Source organism: Pistacia vera, unplaced genomic scaffold, assembly GCF_008641045.1.
Source record: "Pistacia vera cultivar Batoury unplaced genomic scaffold, PisVer_v2 Contig550, whole genome shotgun sequence".
Classification (NCBI taxonomy): domain Eukaryota; kingdom Viridiplantae; phylum Streptophyta; class Magnoliopsida; order Sapindales; family Anacardiaceae; genus Pistacia; species Pistacia vera.
The window spans coordinates 495,923-519,951 of record NW_022196391.1 but is presented as its reverse complement, the minus strand read 5'-3'; the positions used below and the strand labels follow the sequence as shown (position 1 = coordinate 519,951).

General features: G+C 34.7%; 1 protein-coding gene and 1 pseudogene across 1 annotated transcript; one reads left to right on the top strand and one right to left on the bottom strand.

Moving 5' to 3' along the window:
• Nucleotides 1–635: 635 nt before the first annotated feature.
• LOC116107988 (probable caffeine synthase 4) lies at nt 636–2,063 on the top strand. Its single transcript, XM_031394272.1, has 4 exons — nt 636–710; nt 792–1,205; nt 1,295–1,549; nt 1,683–2,063. Exons 1-4 carry the CDS (start codon nt 636–638, stop codon nt 2,061–2,063), a joined length of 1,125 nt encoding a protein of 374 aa, XP_031250132.1.
• Nucleotides 2,064–3,417: 1,354 nt separating this feature from the next.
• On the bottom strand, nt 3,418–12,707 carry LOC116107986 (annotated as a pseudogene).
• Nucleotides 12,708–24,029: the final 11,322 nt, after the last annotated feature.

The window sequence follows — 24,029 nt, the reverse complement described above, 5'->3', positions numbered from 1 at the left end:
ATCGACAGTTATTAATATAAAAATAAAAACTACACTTGTTGATATTTATTTAATATCAAGTGTACGTAAATATAATAGTAGTGGTCTGGTTGTACGTGTTGAAAAATGGCTTTTAGCAAATCACATGGGGGTAGAAGTGATAATGGAAAAAGGTTTAGGGACTTATATATAATAGGCTAAAATGTTAGTTTGTCCCACCTTGCTTGGGAATGAAAAGTGGAAAACTTTTGGGGTCTATATATAAGGACCTAAATCATTGTTATTTGTATCTCAAGTTGTAATTCCATTATACTTCTTTTGTTTAGGGTTCTTTCTTTAAGGACCCTTTAGTTTGCAAGTTTTGTTATATCTCCCTTTTGTTTTGGGTATTTGTTGTATTGTTCAAAAGTTTGTAATATTGTTTGGAGATAGTGGAGTTTTCTTTTGCAGTGCCCGAGGATGTAGGTTTTAATACCGAACCTTGTTAATTCCTAGTATTCTTTATTTTTGTATTTAATTTTGGTTATTTATTTATGTTTTACTACTTGTTATTATTATATTCAATAGCTAGCGTTAGAGTTTATGTTTTCGTTATATAACAGTACGTGTTATTGTATCTATATAAAAACGTGTGTAGAGCAAACAGGTAGCTAGCAATGGGGTTAAAGCAAGTTCTCCACATGAATGGAGGAGAGGAAGACTTCAGTTATGCAAACAACTCATCTACTCAGGTTCTCATCACTGGGAAAACACATAGAATTAAAGCTCTTTTCTCTCTTTTGTATATTAATCAATTTATATTTCTCTTGCAGAATGACGTGATTTTGAAAGCAAAACCTTTAATACAAGAAAGCATTTATGAGATGTGTAGCAACAACGTATTCTCAGAATGTTTCCGTTTTGCTGATCTGGGATGCTCGTCCGGGCCCAACACATATTTGCCCACATGGGAAGTTATAGAGGCCCTTGACCTAACGTGCCGTGGATTCAATCATAAACCACCCATGCTGCAGGTATTCTTGAATGATCTTCCTGGAAATGATTTCAACAGCGCTTTCAAGTCATTGCCAAGTTTTTATGAAAGACTTGAGAAAGAGAAAGGTGATGAGTTTGGGCAACATAATTGTTTGATAGCTGCTGTTCCTCGATCGTTTTATGAAAGGCTATTTCCACCCCATTCCCTTCACTTTATATTTTCCTCTTACGCTGTCCACTGGCTTTCACAAGTACGTCATGATCATCAGTAGCTAATTAATTATTTTTCTTGTAAATATATCTTCTATTACATAAACCGCATCATCCCTTGAATGCACAGGTACCCGAAGGATTAGTGAGTGAATCCGGAATTCCAATGAATAAACAAAACTTTTACATAGGGAAGACGAGTCCTTCTAATGTCAGGAAAGCATACTTGGATCAGTTTGAGAAAGATTTTACGTTGTTTCTTAAATTACGATCAGAGGAGTTAAAATCTGGTGGTCGTATGGTCCTCACCGTCATGGGTGACGACAAACACAACCCTCATGTTTGGGACTTATTGGGAGATGTAGCAAATGATATGGTCTCGGAGGTATGACATTATGCATAATATGGTTTGCTCCTCATTAATGCCAAAGATGAAGAAGCTATTTCTATATATTATTGTTTTTTTTTTTTTTTTTCAGAGATAGTATTAACTTCTCTGATTATTTAAATCAATTTAGGGGTTGATTGAAGGATCAAAATTGGAATCATTCAATGTTCCACTATATTCACCTCGTGCTGAAGAAGTAAGGCATATTATTGAAAGAGAAGGATCATTCAACATCCATCAGCTTCAAACATTCAATATAAGCTGGTTCCAGATCTCCGACATGAAGAATCATGAAGGCCTAGAGTTGGACAGTAGTATGTATTCAGAAGTAGGAGGCAAGACTGTAGCAGGTCGAAAGAGAGCGGTAGCAGAACCCCTTGTGGCTAGACATTTTGGGAAGGCCATCATGGATGATATGTTCCAACGATTTTCAATCAAAGCAACTCACTACTTGGAAATGGAACCAAGAGCAGCATACCCGAGTATACTTTTTTCCTTGATAAAAAAATGAACATTCTGTATTAAATAAGAGAGTGTGCATATTCATGGAGGAAACTAAATGGTTCTTAACTGTGCCTTGGAAAATAAATGGTTGTGTCTTTGATGTTTCGTCAAATAACTACATAAATTCGAAACTGTGCTATTTACCTTCAATATCAAGGAGGTCCACAAGTTTAGGTTCTGTATCAAAATTTCTTGCTGTGTTCTCATTTCATTTCTGAATCAAGTCCATGCCGTTTATTTTTGTGAGTTAATGACACTTCCCCACCCAAGGTTTGCCTTAATGACACTTTTTCATCCAAAAAGGTTCAAAATACCACTTTCCCACCCAACATATATATTTTGTTAATACTCAAAATATACTTTACTTTTTCAGCTGATGTTCGGTGAGTTACTAGATGGTCTAAGAGAATTTTTGTAGAGTGGAGGTCGGTGGATCGAATGGTGGTGGCTGATTGAATATTCGTCATCGGAATCAGCCAAAAATTAGCTAAGAACAGGAAACCTTAACTTTGCAGTAGCCGACAATCAACGAGAAATTAGGTGTCGGAGTGAGAGGGGTTTTGTAGAGAGGAGACTAGAGATTCAAATGGTAGTAATAGAGAGAATTTCGCCGTCGAAATTGGTTGGAATCGGCTTTATACAGTAATAGAATATTAACTTTGGGTGAAAAAATAGTATTTTGAAACATTTTAGGTGAAAAAGTGTCATTAAGGCAAACCTTGGGTGGGAAAAAAATCGTTTACTCTTATTTTTGTTGTTGGCTTTGGCTTTTTGAAGGCTAAAATATCATTTAAATAGCTATGTTTTAATTTAGATTAAGATCTAGAATCAATACCCTTCTATAGTTTGGCTTAATATTCTTTAATTTGCATATAAATGGATTTCCATTACAAAATTGGAGCTCTTTCATAGCAAAAATAATAATATATAAAATACAAAAGAAAATGTTTATACTTATTCTAAATCACTTTCATTCATTATTAATTAATGGCATCATCGTAAACAGAGGGTTGTGATTTGTGAAATAAATTGACGAAAATACAGGCCCACACCGCCCCTAATAAAAAATGTAGCTCACAAATGAAAACAAAACGTGGTTCATTGACTTCTATATTATATATTTTTAGGGTGCCAAAGTTTGAATTGTGCAGCAGTCATCTGGTTGTTTCCTGGTGTGCGGCACCTTCACATCACAAACAGAACATGAAAATAAAGAAAACATTTTGGAGAATGTAATTTTGCAAGATATTCCTTCTTTTTTTTTTTTTTTTTTTTTTTTTTTTTTTTTAAAGATTAGGAGAGTCTGATATTCAACCTAATTTTCTTGCAGCAAAACTAACTCCTTATAGAATGGCTCTTCTATTAGATTAACTTTTTGCATGTAGACAATACAATTTGGCAGAACAACAATCAACAAATGAACCTTAATTATGCTACCGATTGATTACTGGTTTTGGTCGGTAGATAGGTCACAATCCCGGTTGTTGAAATACAAGTAGTTTATTTTACCAGAGGATGAGAGTGCTGGAATCGGAGAAAAACCAGCATATGCCTTTTCTGATTTTGTTAAGCATATTTTGGCAACATAGTTGAATTGTTCATGTTCGCATACAAATGATTGGGCGGCATAATCCTCACCGGCCATCCACTGCAAAAGGGAAAGAAAAAAATATCATGTTACGATCTTAAGACTTTTTGGTTGATGATTAAAAATCTAATATCTCACAAACGTAACTAATAGCCAATTTTGTACATTAGTTTGTACAAGAAAGTACCCGAGCAGCTTCAATTTCTGAATCTTGTTTTTTAATGTCAGAGGAGCAAGGTCGTAGCATGCAAACAAACATCAAATCCGATTTTCGAAAGAATGCACGGTGGCTTTGCCTGTATGTCAAGAGTTGTAGAATTTGGAGAGGAAAAGGGCAGACGTAAGTAATCAATATCGACAATGTGGCAAAAAAAGACACAGGCGATCATCAATTGAAATGAAGAAATGTTTTTACCTGAAGGCGAAAACTTCAACAAATTCTGTATCAACCTGAAGCAAAATAAAGCAAATAATAATAGAATTTTATCATCAGTTTGGAACATCGCAGAAAGCAAATATACACAAATATATTTATAGCTCACAAATTTGATACTTGATTGTGTCTAAGAATGAGTAGATTAAAAATACTTACTCCTGTCTCTTCTTTGACTTCTCTAATTGCAGCTGTCCAGATATCCTCACCCTGTGGATAATAAAATTTCCAATAACACTACGGACACCGAAAAAATTACACCGAAATTCTGTACCGGCCTACGTGTAACGCGCGTCTGAATTTTTTCATAATTTTTTTATAGTGAACGGCCGTCCATCAAATTTGGACGACCGTTCACTCACATGGACGCCCGTCCATATTATATGGACGGGCGTCCATATACAAGGGACAGGCGTCCCCATTTAAAGGACGCCCGTCCATAAATAAAATACAATAAAAAAATTTGTAAAACATTATGGACGGCCGTCCCTTAATTTTGGACGGGCGTTCACAAATACGGGACGCCCGTCCAAACTTAATTTGTTTTAAAAAATAAAATAAAAAATTTGGACGCCCGTCCATAATTAATGGACGGGCGTCCCTTAATTTGGACGGGCGTCCATTCCCAATGGACGCCCGTCCATACTTTTAATAAAAAAAAAAAAAATTTAACAAAATCTCGTTTTCTGTTGCAAAACATCTTCGTCTTCATTCCCCATCTCCTCTCTTTTTCCTTGTGTTAAACTGATTTATGGCAGTGGCATCTTTTGGCTTAACAAACCTCTCTCTTATTCCTCCTACTTCTGCTTCGACTTCCTATCCCTTTCAAAGGTCCACACAAGAAAGGAGGGTTTTCTGTGGCGCTTTGAAGACTAGGTTTGGTTCTTCCAAGGGTGTCTTAGAGCGACCCGCTTTTGATCAGTCTCAGTTTGACCCATTTACACAAGTGTTAGAAGTAGTTTTCATCTGAATTCGCTTCTCTACTCAATAAATGCAATAAGGTGTTTTTATTTACTTACGAATAATATTAGAGACTATAGAGGTTTAATGTGTCCAGTTGCAGTTACTTGTCTATTAGCCAATCATTGGTGGAACGCTGATACAATTAGACAGATTTGGTTGACACCATGGATTCTCATTTTCAAAAGTTCAAGTTTATATTTTGGGAACATATGGGTTTTGTCAAAAAATTCATCAATGTCACTGGAGGTTAGGTTTTAACTGATTAAGGATTGTTTTCAAAGCTGATCTTATAAACCCTAAGGTTCATGAGAAGATTGAACTGATATGAGGTAAACTCGGAAGTTTGGGAGAAAACCAACACAATTTTGACTTGGTGTCTACTGGTGCATGTATATCTAGATGGAGAGAGAAATGGATGCACCACTGGCAATGAAGATGAAGAAAAAGAGGACACCACAGTCATTATTTGAGGCAGTGAAATGGACTGCACAATTGGCAATGAAGACAGAAGAAAGAGAGGAGATGGGGAATGAAGACGAAGATGTTTTGCAACAGAAAAAGAGTTTTTGTTAAATTTTTTTTTTTATTAAAAGTATGGACGGGCGTCCATTGGAATGGACGCCGTCCAAATAAGGGACGCCCGTCCATAATTTATGGACGGGCGTCCAAATTTTTTTATTTTTTTAAAACAAATTAAGTTTGGACGGGCGTCCCGTATTTGTGGACGTGTCCAAATTAAGGGACGGCCGTCCACAACCTATGAACGGCCGTCCATAATATTTTACAAATTTTTTTATTATATTTTATTTATGGGGCGTCCTTTAAAGGGGACGCCCGTCCCTGTATATGGACGCCCGTCCATATAATATGGACGGGCGTCCATGTGAGTGAACGGCCGTCCAAATTGATGGACGGCCGTTCACTATAAAAAAATTATGAAAAAATTCAGACGTGCGTTACACGTAGGCCGGTACAGAATTTCGGTGTAATTTTTTCGGTGTCCATAGTGTTACTGTAAAATTTCAGCTCTCTAATTATTAAATAATTAAAAAGAGAAAATTCAAAGGCACCATGCTTTCTAATGAACCCACCTCCGCAGCAACTCCTGTAGGGAACTCTAACGCCTGTACCTCCGAATTGTCCATACCTCTCCTTAAATACGAGAACCTACCAAAGACGGAATAATTCAATTTCAGAAGTCCTCTCACCAATAAACCATCACCTTAGTATGGTTGAGACTAATAAACATCTGATCGATCTAATTATCAGAGGTGTTGGTCCGTATCTCTCTATCGTTCAGGACAAAGCACAACTCCAATATGTTATATTTGTGAACTCTGCGACGTCGTTAGACCCAAGACAAAAACGCTGTCGTTCGTTCATTAATCAAGTTAATCTCAGCCATTCAATTAAACAGATCCAACGGCTCCAGTCCAAGCAGAAGTCAACAGTAAAAAGGTGACTATTCACACCTTTTGACAGACAGATCGAGTTTAGGGTTTTCTATTCATTTTCTCTGAAAAGTTATTGATCTGAGTTAGGGTTCCATGTTCATCTATTCTTCTCTGAGTGAATCTTTCTAGAGTCTTGTTTGAGGACAGGGATTCCTTATGAGTGTGTGATTCGGTGGTTGACAGTGAAGTAGATTCATCTGTAAATTGTAATCGTTGAAGGGATTAATCCTAGTGCAGCGAGCTCCATATCTGGAGTTCAACGTGGATGTAACTTGTTCTATATGAACAAGCGAACCACAGTATATTTGTGTTGTGTGATTGTTCGTTGTTCTTAGTTTTTTGTTTTGTATGTGACTAATCTTGTAGGTTGAAGAGTTAGTATTAATTCAACAGTGGTATCAAAGCCTTTAGGTCTAAATCGAGTCTAGGGATAGAAATCGTTCAACTCTTGACGAATTCGAAAATTAGGGTGTCAGATTTTGGGGGTTTTTCGATTTAAAGATCCCTAGATCATTAGGCTATCAAATCTTGCTGAATCTTGGGATATTTGTGAGATTAGGTCACATACATAAGGGATCGACGAAATTAGGGCAAAATCAGAATTAGGGTTTTGTCAAGATTTAGGGGTTTCCTTTTTGAATTAGGGTTTGAATATTTCTGAGTTGTTTAAGGGTATAAGTGGAAAACCAGTAACCGCCTTAAAAACTGCCTGGCAGTATTTGGCAACCTCTGGTGTAACAAGCCACGTACTCCTTAGGCTATTTTGTCCTGTCATTATAAGTATGATGAAACACTACCACGCGTGTAGAGATATCCCAGTATAATGGGAAGATGGATTTCAATACTTGGAAGAAAAAAGATGAAGGCACTTTTATCCCACAACAAGGTGGGAATAGCAATGAAGAAAGATGAAACCAAGTGGTCAGAAAAAAAGACGAAAAAGAAAGCAGAGATAGATGAAGAAGCATACAATCTGATAATCATGAATTTATCAGACAGTGTTCTGCGAAAAGTGGATGGTCTTGACACACCAATAGAGCTCTGGGGTAAACTCGAAACTCTGTATGCATTAAAATCTGCTCCTAATTAGCATTCTTGAAAGGTGCCTGTTTTCGTATAAAATGGATGCCTTTAAGTCATTAGAAGAAAATTTAGATGAATTTCTAAAAATAACATTAGTGCTAAAAGGAACTGATCAGGAATTAGGAGATTCTAGTCTGTAATGATTTTGTTAAATTCTCTCCTGATGAATATTTAGTAGTAAAGAATGCATTATAGTACACTGGAACAATCCTATGTAGATCTATAATGGCTGGCTTAAAATCTAGAGAACTAGAGTTGAAAATACAAAAGAGAAATGGGATAATCCTTTGTAAAAGGAAAACAAGACACTGGTCATTTGGTAGGATACTGGAAAGGGGGTTCAACAAAACTAGGGCCAAAGAATAAGAAGAAAGGCAAAGGTTATAATAACAATAAGTCTAAATCAGAGACTAGAAAGTGCTTCCATTGTAACAAACCTGATACATCAAAAAGAATTGTTATGATTTGATTAGGAAGCAAAAGCAGAATAGTACAGAGAGTAACCTAGCATCCTCTAGTAATAGCATTGAAATCACTGAAGCCCTTACTGTGTTCAGTTCTGAAATTGCTAATGAATGGGTGCTCGACTCAGGATGTTCTTTTCATATGAGCCCTAACAAAACCTGGTTTCAAAACCTTATAACTGGTGAACTGAAATGGTGTTTATAAGAAATAATAACTCATGCAGAGTTCAAGGGATTGGTAACATTACTCTTAGACTTAAAAATGGTAAACTAATAATGTTAACCAAAGTTAGGTACATATCAGAGCTTAAACGTAACTGATCTTTTAGGCACACTGGATGAAGCAGGCTGTAGCTATAGAGCAAAAGGTAGCATTACAGTTTACAAGAATGATCAAATTCTGTTTGAGGGTGTTAAAAGGCATGGTCTGTACATATTGAGTGGTCAATATCATCAGTTGAATGTTAATTTTGCTTTCATATCTACTAACATTTCAATTGCAGAGCATGGCAATTAAGGAGGGCCACATAGGCCAAACCAGTATGAGCTACCTTAAACAACAGGGTATTTTGGTAATGAAAATGGGTTAGACTAGGATTGTGAAACCTGTGTCATGGGTAATTAACATAGGCTGAGCTTCCCAAAAGAACTCACCTGTCTGTGCATTGTTTAGAATATCTTCATGCTGACTTGTGGGGTCCTGAAAGAGTCAAAACACATGGGGGGAACAGTTATTTTTTTGGCATAGTTGATGATTTCAGTAGGAAGTGTGGGTTTACTTCTTAAGACCAAAGATGAGGCACTAAGTAAGTTTAAGAGTTGGAAGACTTAGTAGAAAACAACTGGACAAAAAGGGGAAAGCACTCAGAACTGACAATGGTCTGGAATTTTGTAACACTGAGTTTGATGCATATTGTAGAGACCAGAGGGATTATGAGCATAGGACAGTTAGGAGAACGCCTCAGCAAAACGGAGTTGCTGAAGAGATGAACGACATGTTAGAGAAAGTTAGGTGTCTCTCTTCACAGTTGGACTACCTAAGTCTTTTTTGGGGGAGGCTTTAACTACAGTTGCCTACTTGATAAATAAAACTCCCTCTAGTGCAACTGATTTTATGTGCCCTGAAGAAAAATGGACAGGAAGAAAACCTTCACTTATCCACCTAAGAGTATTTGGCTGTGCAGCCTATGCACACACAATAGATGGAAAATTAGAATAAGGTCCCTAAGTGTGTATTTTTGGGGTATCAAGAAGGAACCAAAGGATATAGGCTGGGGAACAGAGAAACCCCAGGGGTTAAGGTTATCAGTAAAGATGTTGTTTTAACGAATCTGTGTTCCCTTGTAGGGTTACTAATAACAGTGCAAGTACCTCAAGTCACCATTGTGAGACTTCACAGCAAACCGACAGTACTCCGTTTGAGGTGGAGTCAACAAGGCAACAAGAGCCGAGAACAATACTAATGAACCAGAATATAAAAGAGCACACTACAACTAATACAGAACCTGTTGGTGAAGGTGAAAATGAGGAAAACATTGACAATGCCCAACAAGATGATCTAGCTTAGTACAACTAGCTAGAGATAGAACCAAAAGGGAAATAAGACCATCGGCAAGGTTCAGTTATGCATACCTCATCTAACAGCCCTGTTGGCTAGTGTAGAGATCCAGAGGACAGAACCTGACTCCTATGAACAGGCAATCAACTCAAAGGACAAAAAACATTGGCTTACTGCCATGAATGAGGAGATGGACTCCCTAAGGCAGAACAAGACCTGGATTTGGTCCCAAAACCAAAGAAGTCAAACTGGTGGACTGTAAGTGGCTGTACAAGTTAAAGGAAGGAATAAACAAAACTGATCCACCAAGGTATAAGGCTAGGGTGGTAGCCAAGGCTACACCAGCGAGCAGGTATAGACTACTGAGATTTTTTCACTACTTGTTAAATTCAAAACTATAAGATTGATGTTATCTATAGTAGCCCATTATGACTTAGAGTTAGAGCAGTTAGATATAAAAACTGCATTTTGCATGGGGAATTAGAAGAACAAATTGATATGAGTCAGCCTATGGGGTTTAAGGATAAAAGGTCTCCTCGATTAGTATGTTTGCTGCATAAATCCCTGTATGGACTTAAAAGTCACCTAGGCAGTGGTACAAAAGATTTGACTCTTTATAGTAGGCATAGGATTTACTAGAAGTGAGCATGATAATTGTTTCTATTTGCACATGTGGATACAAATCCTGTATTTGTTATTATACGTTGATGAAATGTTATTAATTAGTAAATCTAAGGCCCAAATTGAGGAGTTGAAAGAAAAATTGCATGCTGAATTTGACATGAAGGATTTGGGCTGTGCTAAGAAAAATTAGGTATGCTAAAAGAAAGAAACAGGAAGAATTACAGTCTAAAACTGCATCAGATACCTTATCTGCAAACTTGTGTTAAAGTTTGGAATGAGTGACTCAAGTGTGCCACAATGCCCCTAGCAAGCCACTTCATCCTGAGTAAAGCCCAAAGTCCAAAAACGAACCTGAAAGACTAAAAATGGAACCCATACCATATGCAAAAGCCATTGGTTTGTTATGTACTCTATGATCAGTACAAGACCTGATTTATCATATTCAAAATCACTTCTAGAGATTATGTCAAATCTGGATGTGGATTATTGGAATGCTTTGAAATGGCTTCTAAGTATATAAAGTATTGAAATGTTGGTCTAAATTTCTGTAAGAGAAAACTCCACACTTGATCTGGTTGGGTATGTAGATTCTGATTTTGTAGGTGATAGAGATTCACGGAAATCCACCACAGCATATCAGTTTACTTTGGGAGGAAACTGCATCAGTTGGAAGTCCCAACTGCAGCCACTGGCAGCATTGTCCACAACTGAAGTTGAATACGTGGTTGTAACCGATGCATTCAAAGAAGCCATATGGTCCAAGGATTCCTGAAAGAGGCCAAGCTGTTGGATGGAACTGTGACTGTCTATTCAGACATCAGAGTGCCATTCATCTAGGAAAGAACCCTATGTACCATGAGAGAACCAAACATGTTGACATAAGGTATCATTTGTGAGGGATATGATTTCCAAAAGAGAAGTGAACCTATTGAAAATCCCAACCGAAAACAACCCAGCAGACATAGGAACCAAGGTTGTAACACTTGCAAAGTTAAGCACTGTTTGAACCTGCTGCATGTGGGATAACCCATTCGAACTGTGAAGGAATATGGAAACTACTTGCTGCATAAGGAATATACTGCCAGAAGAGACTACCACAGACTTCAAGGTGGAGATTGTATATTTGTGAAGTCTGCGACGTGTTTAGACCCAAGACAAAAACGATGTCGTTGTTCATTAATCAAGTTATCCAGCCATTCAATTAAACATGATCAACGGCTCCAGTCAAGCAGAAGTCAACAGTATAAAAGGTGACTATTCACACCTTTTGGCAGACAGATCGAGTTTAGGGTTTTCTATTCGTTTTCTCTGAAAAGTTGTTTGATTTGAGTTAGGGTTTCATGTTCATTCTGTTCTTCTCTGAGTGAATCTTTCTAGAGTCTTGTTTGAGGACAGGGATTCCTTAACCGGTAGAGTGCTCTAGTGATTGTTGGGATTTGCGGGATAAAGAGAAGTGAATGAGTGTGTGATTCTGTAGTTGACAGTGAAGTAGATTCATCTGTAAATTGTAATCGTTGAAGTGATTAATCCTAGTGCAGCGAGCTCCATATTCTGGAGTTCAACGTGGATGTAACTTGTTCTATATTGAACAAGCGAACCACGGTATATTTTGTGTTGTGTGATTGTTCGTTGTTCTTGGTTTTCTGTTTTGTATTGTGACTAATCTTGTAGGTTGAAGAGTTAGTATTAATTTACAACACAATACGATGCGAAGAATTTGTAGGAATGGTATCAGAAGTTTTAGGAATCCAATACACAAGCATCAAGTAATCTGGTTCGGCATGGTGGTACCTAAACCCTTCCTGCTCAATTTCCAGATAAAAATTAAGAAGAGCAAAAGATAAAAGAAAGTGGAAGAGAGACAATTAAGATAAATTGTGTTTAATTACTTGAACTGTGGGTTCCACAAGATTTGCCAGATGAATTGGCAATTTAATCCAAACACCCCTCTTCCCCTGCAAAATGTTACCGTCACAAACTGTAATTAAAAAAAAAAAACCACTCTTTATATTGGTTAAAATTAATAAGCCAATTACCTGTTGCCTCCAATATGATAATGATGTTCTAAGCACAGAAGTGAACACCTTGGAATCCATAGGCTTTTCCATGTTTACAGTAACTCCTCCATATGAATCCTCATCTGCATCAAGTACCAACTGCTTCTCAAGCGAAGATGAACTTGTTGAATTTGACATGTTTTTGGTAAGAATTGTGATTCTACAGAGCAATTAAAATACTTTAATCGTTAAGACTTAGAAATAAGCAAGCCAATGGAAGAGACAGGTTATATCATAACAATTTTGGATTATCTCTGAGCAGACCCACTAAAATTTCCACAAAGACAAAACCTAAACACGCCTTAATTTAGCACCACAAGAAAAATTTCCAGGCATAATTTCTAAGAAGATATAGAACCTTTCTAACCGGTAAAGCACGTAGATAGTGAAATAGCGTATTGGCTCTAAGACTTTCTGCTTCAAAAGGGACCTTGGACTCGACTTTTGTATACAAAGACGTATCTGAATTGAAGGGGTCAGAATTTATATATGTATTTTATTCTCCTGCAGATAGGCTTCTCGAAAGATGAATCGATAGGGGAATCCTGGAAGCTGGTGATAGATAATAAAAAACTTGGAGAGTCAGTTTTGGAATCAATTATTGGGAACAATGGCGTTTCTTCAGCGGCAAAGAAGAATTTGGCTGAACGGTTTTCCAGATTGTTGAATGATGGACAAGAGGAATCAGAAGCTGACAGTTGTGCTAAACAATTCAAAGGACTGGACATCGATATCATCCAAGTTGAAACTGGAAAAGTGTGAAGAGACCGGCATAGATTTATTCATAATAATATATATTTTTAATATTATTTATATGACGTTTTTAGTTCGATAATAGTCTTAACATGTTTTTGATAGCACTAAAGTAAATACTCTAATCTAACATATTAACCTCATTATTTAAATTGTTTCAATTATCTTGAATTTTAAGTTGTCTAAATATATTATAACTTATCAACTTATATGAATAAGTTTATATATAGGATTTCTAAGTGGACTCATTAACATATATTCGGGTGTATTCAGGGGATGTTGGATATTTTTTGGCTTTCATTATGGCGCTTGAATCCTAATATTTGAGTGATCCAGAGTTTGAGGTTGAAGACTACAATTTCCATATCCTAATATTCAAGTAATGTCAGGCTGTGTCTGGTATTGTTTAATGAGTTGTGTTTAAGCTTATTTATATAAGAACAATTTTGTCCAAAAAAATTAGAAAAGGGCTAAACAGTGCAAAACTTTTAAAAAGAGGCTACTTTTCAATTATATGATATTGTATTTGAGATTAAAAATGTGAGATATAACTTAGGATGTGTAGTGTTATACTTTTAGTAAAAATATGAACAACTTAAATTAGGTAACCTCATAAAATTAAGAGAAAAAAAAACTGTTTATTGTGCAAGATTCAACTATTTTTCTTTCTGCATTTTTTTTAAAAGTAAAATCTGTAAATTCTAACATGTTTTAGTCTAGTCTTTAATTCTTAGACTTAAGAACTAGAACAAAAAAGTATATACCAGCTTTTAACCCTGTATATTTTTTCTCTGTAATTTATTTAATATAATTTAAAATGAGGTTTACAAATATATTAGATCAGACTGAAATAACAACACTCAAAATCCAATTGATTAAAGAGTGGATCTATGGCACCCCATTAAAGAACTAATGAAACCTTACTTTTTAATAAATTTTATAATCCCGATATTAACTTATTAAAATTAATTTTAATTTTCTATTTCTTCAAAATACTTTTGACATCCCAATATTATCTCATAAACCCTAATTTTTTTTTTTATGATGTTCAAATTATTCTTAGAACAAAAAGATGATTTAATAAAAGAAGAAGATTTGCAATGGGATACATCAGAATACAAACAATATAAATTTATTTATAAGTTTTTAATTGTTTCATATAGAAATTTATTGTTATTTTTTCTTCAAAGTATTGGTAACAAATTAACAATTTTAATCTCCAATACAACTCAAAGTCATGCTTTAATACATTATGGATTTTAAAATTTAACTTTTTATAAGTTATTTAAACAGATAATAGTCTAGGTCTCAACTTGGAACCTCCATAGATGTTAATGAAACTCTATTTCATCGTTAATAAAGAAAAAAATTATTGATCCCTAAGTATGAATAAAAAAAAAATCACGATCAATATTAAATTCCAAATTTGGGAATAATAGTAAAATATTGTGTACCACGTGAAACTTCTAAAAATAGAGAAGAAAAAAGAAACATGGTTAAATATTGTTATGCATATATATTATTAGTAAAATTATCAAAACTAGATTGATTCTCTTAATATATAATAAATGGTTTGTCTTCACCATAGATCATGTTCATGAATCAAACGAATAATTTACAATATCAAATTTATAAATTTATATATAAGCTAATGTGTAATTATTTGTTGAAGATTCAAATATCTTTTATGGTTTTCTATAACTGAAATAATAGTTTTTACATTAATAATAGCTAAATAATAGTTCTCTCAGGAAGTAATTAAAGTAGATATTAGAATTTACATGTTATGTGTTGACTAATGAGTAAACGACATGTTCTCACTCAAAGATTAACGAAAATCTAGGGAGAAAAAACACTCAGATCTAACAAAATTGAGGCGACAAGGTTGGGGATGGATGGTTTTGTCGGGGATAAGTGGGGAACTAGTGGTGGTGGCATGATGTCCAACAGTGTCGAATTCAGCTAGATCTGGATTTTGGATAGCTGCAAGAGAGGGGAAATCTACTTTAATTACTTCCTAGTTGTTCCTTCGATCGAATATCCGTTGAAATCATTGCCATCAAATTTTGACCAGGAAAATCTTGTTGAACTTATCATGCCTAAAAGCAAAATTGAACAACTAATTTGGAATGATGTTCAGGTAAATATCATAGATATATTGATGTTCTATTTTATAGTCTATAGTAAGGATTAATTTAGTTTGGTCATTTCTTTTACCATTGCAGCATTTCATTTAGAGTAAACGACTTTTTCCCACCCAAAAAATGGCTTAACGACCTTTTCCATCAACAAACTTTTTAAAATACCATTTTTCTACTTAAATTTATATTCTGTTTTCCATTCCGGCATCGTTGCGATCCCACACCACCACCATTTTCTTCCCTGATTATCACTCACCAAAATCCCTCAAAACCTACTCCTATTGGCCCCGCCAATCATAAAAAATCGAGCGATTAGAGTTTGAGCAGCTACACCTCCAAAGTCAAATTCCTATCAATTACAACCACTAAAATCCAACTTTCCACCACCAAAAGATTCACCGGTCTCCACTTTTCAAAAGCCCCAGCAATCTGGTCCAAGTTTGTTCTCTGTTCGCCCTTGGAATATAAATTTAAATAGTAAAATAATATTTTAAAAGTTTATGGGTGGAAAAATGTTATTAAACCATTTTTTTGGGTGGGAAAAAGTCATTAACTCTTTCATTTATCCAAAATATATTGACCTTAGTTACTCGAAGCATCTAACTAAAATATCAGATCTCTCATTTACCCCAAATCTTGAAAGGTTGATTCTTGTAAACTGCACAAGTTTGCTCGAGGTTCATTCTCCTATTCAACGTCTCACCAAGCTTGTTATAATCGATCTTCGGGGTTGCACAAGCCTTATTAGTTTTCAAATTAATATTCAATCAAAATCTTGGAGAAATATTTTTCTCTCTAGTTGCTCAAATCTCAAGACAACTCCAAAGATCAATGTTTAGATGGAAAAAGTGTAACAGAATTTCCCTTTGATTGATCAAGACTTGTTGATTTGAATCTTAAAGACTGTTCAAGGCTTGAAAGTCTTCCAACCACCGTCTGTAAGTTGGAGTCACTTCATTACCTCAAACTCTCAGGGTGCTCAAAACTGGGCATATTACCCAAGAACTTCGAATTTGGTTTGGGTAATTTATTGTTTCTTAATTTATCTAATTCCTAAATCATGAAGTTACCCCACAGTCTCAGCCAGTTAAAATCTCTACAGCACTTGTATCTATGTTGAAACAATTTTGACTGCATACCAGAAAGCTTTGAGGAACTTAAGGAGTTGCGTTACTTGAATGTAAGTTATTGCGAGAGGCTTCAGTTCTTGCGAAACCTTCCTGCATCGAGGAATCTAAGCGTTTTAGCATATAACTGCACAATATTAGAGGACGTATCATTCTCAATTTTGTCGATGGACGAATCCCACCTTCGCAATTGTTTCAAAGTCAAAGTGGAAAACCGAAGGTCTATCTTTCATTCTCTTCTACATCTCCTTAATACATATGATGTTTGTGCTTTTAATTTCGACATCTGTGGTTACAATAAATTATTTTCTTGGTGCAGAAATATCAAGGAAGAGGTGTTATTATTTGCCCTGGAAATGAAATTCCAGAAATGTTTAGCTTTAGAAAAATGGGGTCATCTATATCTGTCGAGCTACCACTGGATAGTACGAAAAATTTGTCTGTGTGCCCTGTTGTAAAATCTCGTGCTCAATATGGTGATGCCGATATAAGATTCATATTCAGTTATAAGTTGATTGGCATTGATATATATGATCGATGTTTTTCATTTTATATTTTAACATATCCTGTTAAAAAATGTTTCGATACAGCAAAAAAAAAAAAAAAAAGAGGTGCTTTCTTTTTCCTTAAAATGAAATTCCAGAGTGGTTGAAATTCCAAAATGTGGGATTTTCTAAACTAGCCATCGAGGTGCCACTGGCTTTTGTTAAAAATAATGACTGCGTAAGGGTTACTGTGTGCCTTGTTATAACATTACCAGACCATTCCAAAGCTCAACTGAATCATAATACTACAGTCTCATGTCGGATCATTAATTTATTAAGAATCAGCCGTAATTTTCAAGTATCAAGTTGATTGGCATACACGAAGATGGTAAGAGGTAGAGAGAATTTTCTGCATAAACAGAGTAGAAAAACAGAGAAAGTGATGCTTGTGTTTGCTTCCCTGGAAATGAAATTCGTAAGTGGCCGGTTTAGCTTTCAAAATGCAGGATCTTCTATAACTACTAAGCTACCACTAGATAGTATGAGGAAATAGTTTCAAGGAATTGTTTTCTGTGATATTGTGACATTTCAAGATTATCATATTGTTGGCCATAATTTCCAAATTCTTTAAAATTGTCTAACCAAAGACAAAATATGGTAAGATATCTCAACGCCATACTTAGTAATGCTTATGAGTTTGTTAACATATTCGTAAATCAATACACATACCAAGTATATATCAAATATTTTCTTTGTCAAATAATATTACAAATTTCTTGTGTAGTAGATGATCTAATAACTGAATGGCAGCTTTTGTTCACTGAAAATTTTAAGTCTTCAGTGGAGAACCATATTGCATTTCACACACCGAAAGTCATTTAACACAGAAAGTCTTTTTTTTCACACCCAAAGTCCTTCAGCCTCAACTACCTCTAGATAGTTTAGTAGTTTGCTTAAGACTTTTACGTGTATTATTCAAGGAAGTCATGAGTTTAAATTCTCATAACTATTAATAAGGGGTAATTACTAGAGGTTTACCTAGCCGTTAATTTCAAGACATCGAAAGAATAATTGAGATATGAGAAAAATGATCTGAACACCCTAGAATACCAAAAACAAAAAAAGTCCTTACAGCCTCTTAAATGAAGTCGTTTTATCTACCAATAGTTTGACAAATTAAGGTTGTATTTCACAGTTTCACACACCGAAAATAATTTAATTAAGATTGCCAAAAACAAGAAATTATGTGTTGTGAATTTAGCCACTTGTTGGTTTATTGTTGGCTGTTAAAATGTATGTATAAACTTGTACAACTTCTGTTAGTAGAAAAAAAGGTGATCAGAAAGAAGAGAAAAGTGAGACCATTTTCTGTGATAAAATTACAAACGAATTTGAAGGAAAAGTTTTGAGCAAACAAAGCTGAACAAAAATCTCAAGTATTCCTGTGTTTTTCTATCGGAAAATGCTACATCCACAACCTCTTCACACAAACTTCCTCTCACAATCTCGACGTGACAGTTCGTAATTAATCAGCTCACAATAGGTTCCAAATGATAAATTACGATTGATCAATTGAAAGCTATCAAGTCAGATTTGTGAGAGAAAGTTTATGAGAAGAGGTTGTAGGTGTAACATTACTCTTTTCTATACTCTATTTGTGCAGAGAAGTCCTCGCCTCTTACCATATTAGTTTATGCCAATCAACTTGATAGTTGCAAATTACGTTGTAGAATAAATAAATTATTTACTTGAGAGTTGGATTGGCTATAAAAGAATTTCTAAAAGTTCAGTCTTCTGTGTTGTGGTTCCTCCTCCATGTATTTTATGTATTTATTAGGAATGAGATGGTATTACGAGAATGTGAGAGATGGTTTGTTTTCAATCTGCGTAGTTTTCTTTGCCACTAAAATGAGGTTTGAAAGGTTATCTATTATTGTTACAAAATCTCGCAACAACAAGAGGTATCCAATTGACCTTGACAGAATCGGAAAAGAAGGTCGCGTGATTATAAATAATCATCAAGTAAATTGCAACATTTAGAAAAGTCGAAGCATATTAACCTTATCTACTCTAAACACCTAGTTAGAATTCCAGATCTCTCAATGATCCCAAAAATCTTGGACAAGTATGATTGAGGTTCATTCATCAATTGAATATCTAAATAAGCTGGTTATCTTGAATCTTAACGGTTGCAAAAGCCTTAGCAGTCTTCCCACAGACATTCAATCAAAATTTCTTATGCATCTCATTATGTCTAGTTGTTCAAATCTTAAGAAGGCTCCGAAGATCACGTATAACATGGTTAACATATATTTTGATGGAACATCTATGTAATAGAGTTGCCCTCGATTGAATANAAACACCTAGTTAGAATTCCAGATCTCTCAATGATCCCAAAAATCTTGGACAAATATGATTAAGGTTCATTCATCAATTGAATATCTAAATAAGCTGGTTGTCTTGAATCTTAACAGTTGCAAAAGCCTTAGCAGTCTTCCCATAGACATTCAATCAAAATTTCTTATGCATCTCATTATGTCTAGTTGTTCAAATCTTAAGAAGACTCCGAAGATCTCATGTAACATGATTAACATATATTTTGATGGAACATCTATGTAATAGAGTTGCCCTCGATTGAATAATCCATCATGACCAGCTTGATTGAATCTTGAAGACTGTTTAAGGCTTGAAAGTCTCCTAAGCGACATTTGTTAGTTAAAGACTCTTTACATACCTTTGTATCTTAGGTTGCTCAAAACTCCATAATTTGCCCCAGCAGTTAGGAAAATTGAACGAACTTTGTACATTATCCTTAAGCGGATATGGCCTCTTTTATCATATTTGAGCTATTTATTAGAATTAGATTTGTCTGATTGTCAAATCATGAGGTTACCCAACATTCTCCCTAAGTTGTACTCTCTAGAAAGATTAAATCTAAGCAGAAGCAATTTTGAATGGATACCACCAAGCTTCAAAGAACTTTGTAACTTGAAAACTATAGACATAAGCTATTGTGAGAGGCCTAAATGTTTACCATCAAGTGCTGGAATTGTTGAAGCATACAATTCTATATCACTGGAGTTATGTAATTTTGATTCCATCTTGCCGGAGTGGAGAGTCAACCTTGGCAACTGTTAAAAACTGGATCAGAATAGTCTAAAAGCCGTATTGGAAAAGGTATAACTTCCATTCTCTAGATTTCCTTTACATGATCGTTATTTTTTATTTTATACTTTAACATATGCTGTTAAATATTATTTTTATACAAAAACAGTATGAAGGTTCTTTCTTTTTTCGTGGAAATGAAATTCCAGAGGGGTTCAGCTTCCAAAATGTGGGAACTTCTATAACCCTCGAGGTGCCACCACTAGCTTTTTATAAACTCTGCCGTAGTTTTACAGTGTGCCTGGTTGTAAAAATGCAAGACCATGACAAAGCTCTCCAAGCTTTGGTTTTTCATTATCAGGTGATTGGCGTAGATGAATATGGTAAGAGGCAAGAGCTGGAAGAAAGGCAATATGCAACAGTCTTATGTCAGATAATGTAACCCTGGCGCCTATTTACCCAACTCGGTGGGCCAAAAAAGAAAGCCAGTATATTACTTTTGATTTCAGTGGAAAACATTGCAATGTGGTGAAGAGTCAAACAATACAAAGGAACTTTCAGCTCAAACATGGAGGAGGAACCACAACCCTCATTTAGGCCAATCCAACTCTCAAGTAAAGCTTCTGTTGTTTCTGAATTTGTAAAATAGAAATGAATTCATCAATCTTTGATTCCATTCATAGAATCATGAATTATCATCTATAATTAATAAATTAAAACGTTCATAGTAATGTTAGGGAAGAAGCAGGAAAATATGGATTAAATCATCTGCATCAAGACTTCTTTCTGCATTATTAGGGGATGAATGTGTCATTTCAGTCTACTTTCACAAAAAGTAGGCTTTGGAATAAAATGGTTCTCGTTGTTTTTAATAATGTCATATATTCAGTAAAAAATAGAAAAATTAATTGGTGATATTTAGCATTTTGGGCCTGGAAGTCAATAATTATAACAAGAAGAAACAAGCAAATGCCTGAGAGTCAATAATTGCCGCTGTGAGACAGATAATGGTTTGCTGTAGAGAATATATTAATGCTGTTTGGCAAAAGAATTGAAAATGAAAATTAACTTGTATTAGACGTTTTGAATTTGTAGTTTTGTTCACACTAACGCAAGAGAAATTGAAATTTGGTTTTTGTTGATGTTCGATTTTAGACACCAACTATTCGCAGTGTGAAAAATGCTAAGCGGACTATAAGTCACACGCGATTATTATTAGTTAATAAGGGTGAGAGGCATGTTTAAAGTGGTTCGGATGCTCAAAAGTGATCCACGTCAGGTTTTGTATTAACAAGAGGATAAAGGTCGGTCGCATTCAGTGAGTTGAGCTACGGTTTAGAGAATACAAGAGAGAGAGAGAGAGAGAGAGAGAGAGAGGGGAGGAAAGTAAGACTATTTTAGAGTAAAATTAGTCAATCCCGCAAATGAGAGGGAAAACCTCTATTTTAGTGAAAGAAACTAAGGTAATGATTACTAAATTTGCAAGTGGGTGGGTACCGTGTAAATCCTTCCTGCGTCCCATTTTTCACCTACCCAGGGATTTCCTCGACTTATGTAGGTTGGACATGTGGATGATTTCCAACCACCTGCTAGCCTGGCACTCACCCTACACTGACGGGTGTGTCCCACTTGCGCATTACGCGACGTGACTGTGTCTAGATGGTCATAGATCATTCCCAAGTTCTGACCATCCTATGCTGACAAGGCTCTACGTCAATCCTACCTTTTTTAGGCATAACAGTTTTGATATTAATTGTTACTTTATTTATTATATATTTTTCCTAAATTTTGTTTATAATAAGTGAAATTTTCTAACCCCCTTAGTTATACTCTAATTCCATAAATCACTTCTTGTTCTACAATAGCTCTTTATGTCACTCGCTTGTCAAAATTATTGATTTTGCACTTATTATTTTTAAATAAAATTACCAAAAAACCCTTGTATGTTGTAATTGAATAAATAAGGTTTTTTTTAATTAATATCCCAAATTTAAAAGAAGCACTTACCCTAATCAACATTTGGTCTACTGTTAAGATAATGTTGCATTTTTATTACTTACCCACCTCAAATAGCGGGGCTTAGAATACTTCCTTTTGATTCGAATCTCACCCAATGATTACGGTGATGACTGGTTGGGGTGAGTGTGCTCGATTGAGGCAATTTAGATGTCCCAAGATTAGGTATAATGGGTTGCAATGAGGGTTTTTTTTTTTTTCTCATTTTTATTATTTCTTTAAGAAAATTTTTTATTGATTTATGTTGATATTTAGTTACTTTACTTATACTCATTTTCGGTTAATTTTTTTTTTTAAAAAGTGCAAATAATAAGGGTTCGAAGACTATTTCCAGAACAAGAGGAGGTTTATTGGATTATGTTTTCCCTCTGAGTATAGAATAATCCCTATAAAGAAATATGAGTTATTTAATTGCACGTAACAGAAAATTGTGGGTGAAATGGTAATTGTGATAAAATTTGGATGTATTTCTTTTGTACGACAAGTATTCGATAAAAAAAAAAAAATGTATTGGTGTTGACGAACTCCCCGTACAAACTCATCACTTCGATTTGATAAATTATTTGTAAAAAAAATTAATTTATTAGATTGAGAAATAAATTCGTGTAAAGTGGGCCTAATTTACTTTCATTACAAAACTTGTCTTCTTGTCGGGCTTGTTGTGGTTTGGATTATCAAGACAAGTGATGTCAGGTTGGTTCCCATAAATTTATCTGTTGTTAATCTAATTTATTTAAAAATAAAATAATCCAGAATTGTACTATATTTTTTCCTAAATCATCAACTCTTAGTGCTCACCCCTAAAGCTTTCTTTCTTTTTTTTGTTTTTTTTATCGAAATGTTTGGATCAGTTTACACGTATCTCAACTAATTTATGTAACTCTTGAATACATTATAAGTTATATTTCAAATAAGTCACATATGATAGATGATTTCAAAGTGATCCACCCTGAAAGTCAATAAAAGAAACAATTTTTTTTGACCATCACTAACCCCATGATGTTACGTTAAAATAATGTCTCATTCAAAAAAATTTCAATAATCCTGATGTGACAGTTCGTAATTGATCAACTATAATTTATTAGTTGAAACTCAATGAAATCTATTACAATTAACCAATTACGAACTATCACGTCAAATTATACAAGAAAGTTGTGGAAATGTAGCATAACCGTTTTCCTTACGTTAAAGCTTTCATTACACCACAAAATATGTCATAAAATATTAATATAAGAGGTTGAATTGGTAGAGATTGGTCCTGCATGAAAGTAGACTATTCCTAGTACACGACATCTCTGTATCTAAACGACATCTGTAGCTCGTCTTCAATAAAACTCCACCGTCGATGGCTTGCTCCTTCAATTAATAATCTCAACCTGATGACAGGTTACCGGCCATTAATGAAAGTATTTTATATGCTGGTTGACTAATTCGCTAATCCCCCATACTGGATTCTGGTTCGCCGCTGTTACCAGCTAAGTATAATTTAATCCTTTTCACATCATTTTTTTACGGTAAACGATTCCACGAAAAGTCCCTTCTAGCTTCGTTGAGTGGTGATTACTCCTCTTGCTTTGTTAATTAATTTAAATACTTACACGTAAGCACACAAATTCTAGAAGGCCTACATATTTCAACAAAAAAATTATTAATTTTAAATAATAATTTATATTATACTTGTTCTATAATATTTCATATGTTTTATCATAAGTGATGCATCATCGAATATATTTGATGGGTAAATAAAGAGTCTTAGGACCCGTAACACGACTAATTAAAAATTGACACTTCATTTAGAAAGTTCACTTTTAATTAAGTTTTACCATTTTATTATTTATATTTGATGAAAGCTTACAGCATTGACATGATATTGCTATAAATGGTTTTCTATTATTATTAATATCAAATTATATTAGTTTTTATGTGTGTTAGAATAATTGCATTTTAAATATTAAGTGGTCTTTTTATAATCAGGTAAATTCCTGCTGATTTCGAAATCTTAATGTACCACTTGATAATATTTGTTCACCTAACACTTAATAATTCACAGTGTTATAATGTTATGCAACGGAAACATAAACTCTAACGCTACGTATTGAATATAATAATACAAGTAAAAAGC

Coding starts and splice junctions, on each gene's coding strand:
- LOC116107988 (XM_031394272.1), top strand. CDS start 636: ATGGGGTTAAAGCAAGTTCTCCACATGAATGGAGGAGAGGAAGACTTC. Junction 711..791: donor CAAACAACTCATCTACTCAG/GTTCTCATCACT, acceptor TTTCTCTTGCAG/AATGACGTGATTTTGAAAGC. Junction 1,206..1,294: donor CTGTCCACTGGCTTTCACAA/GTACGTCATGAT, acceptor TTGAATGCACAG/GTACCCGAAGGATTAGTGAG.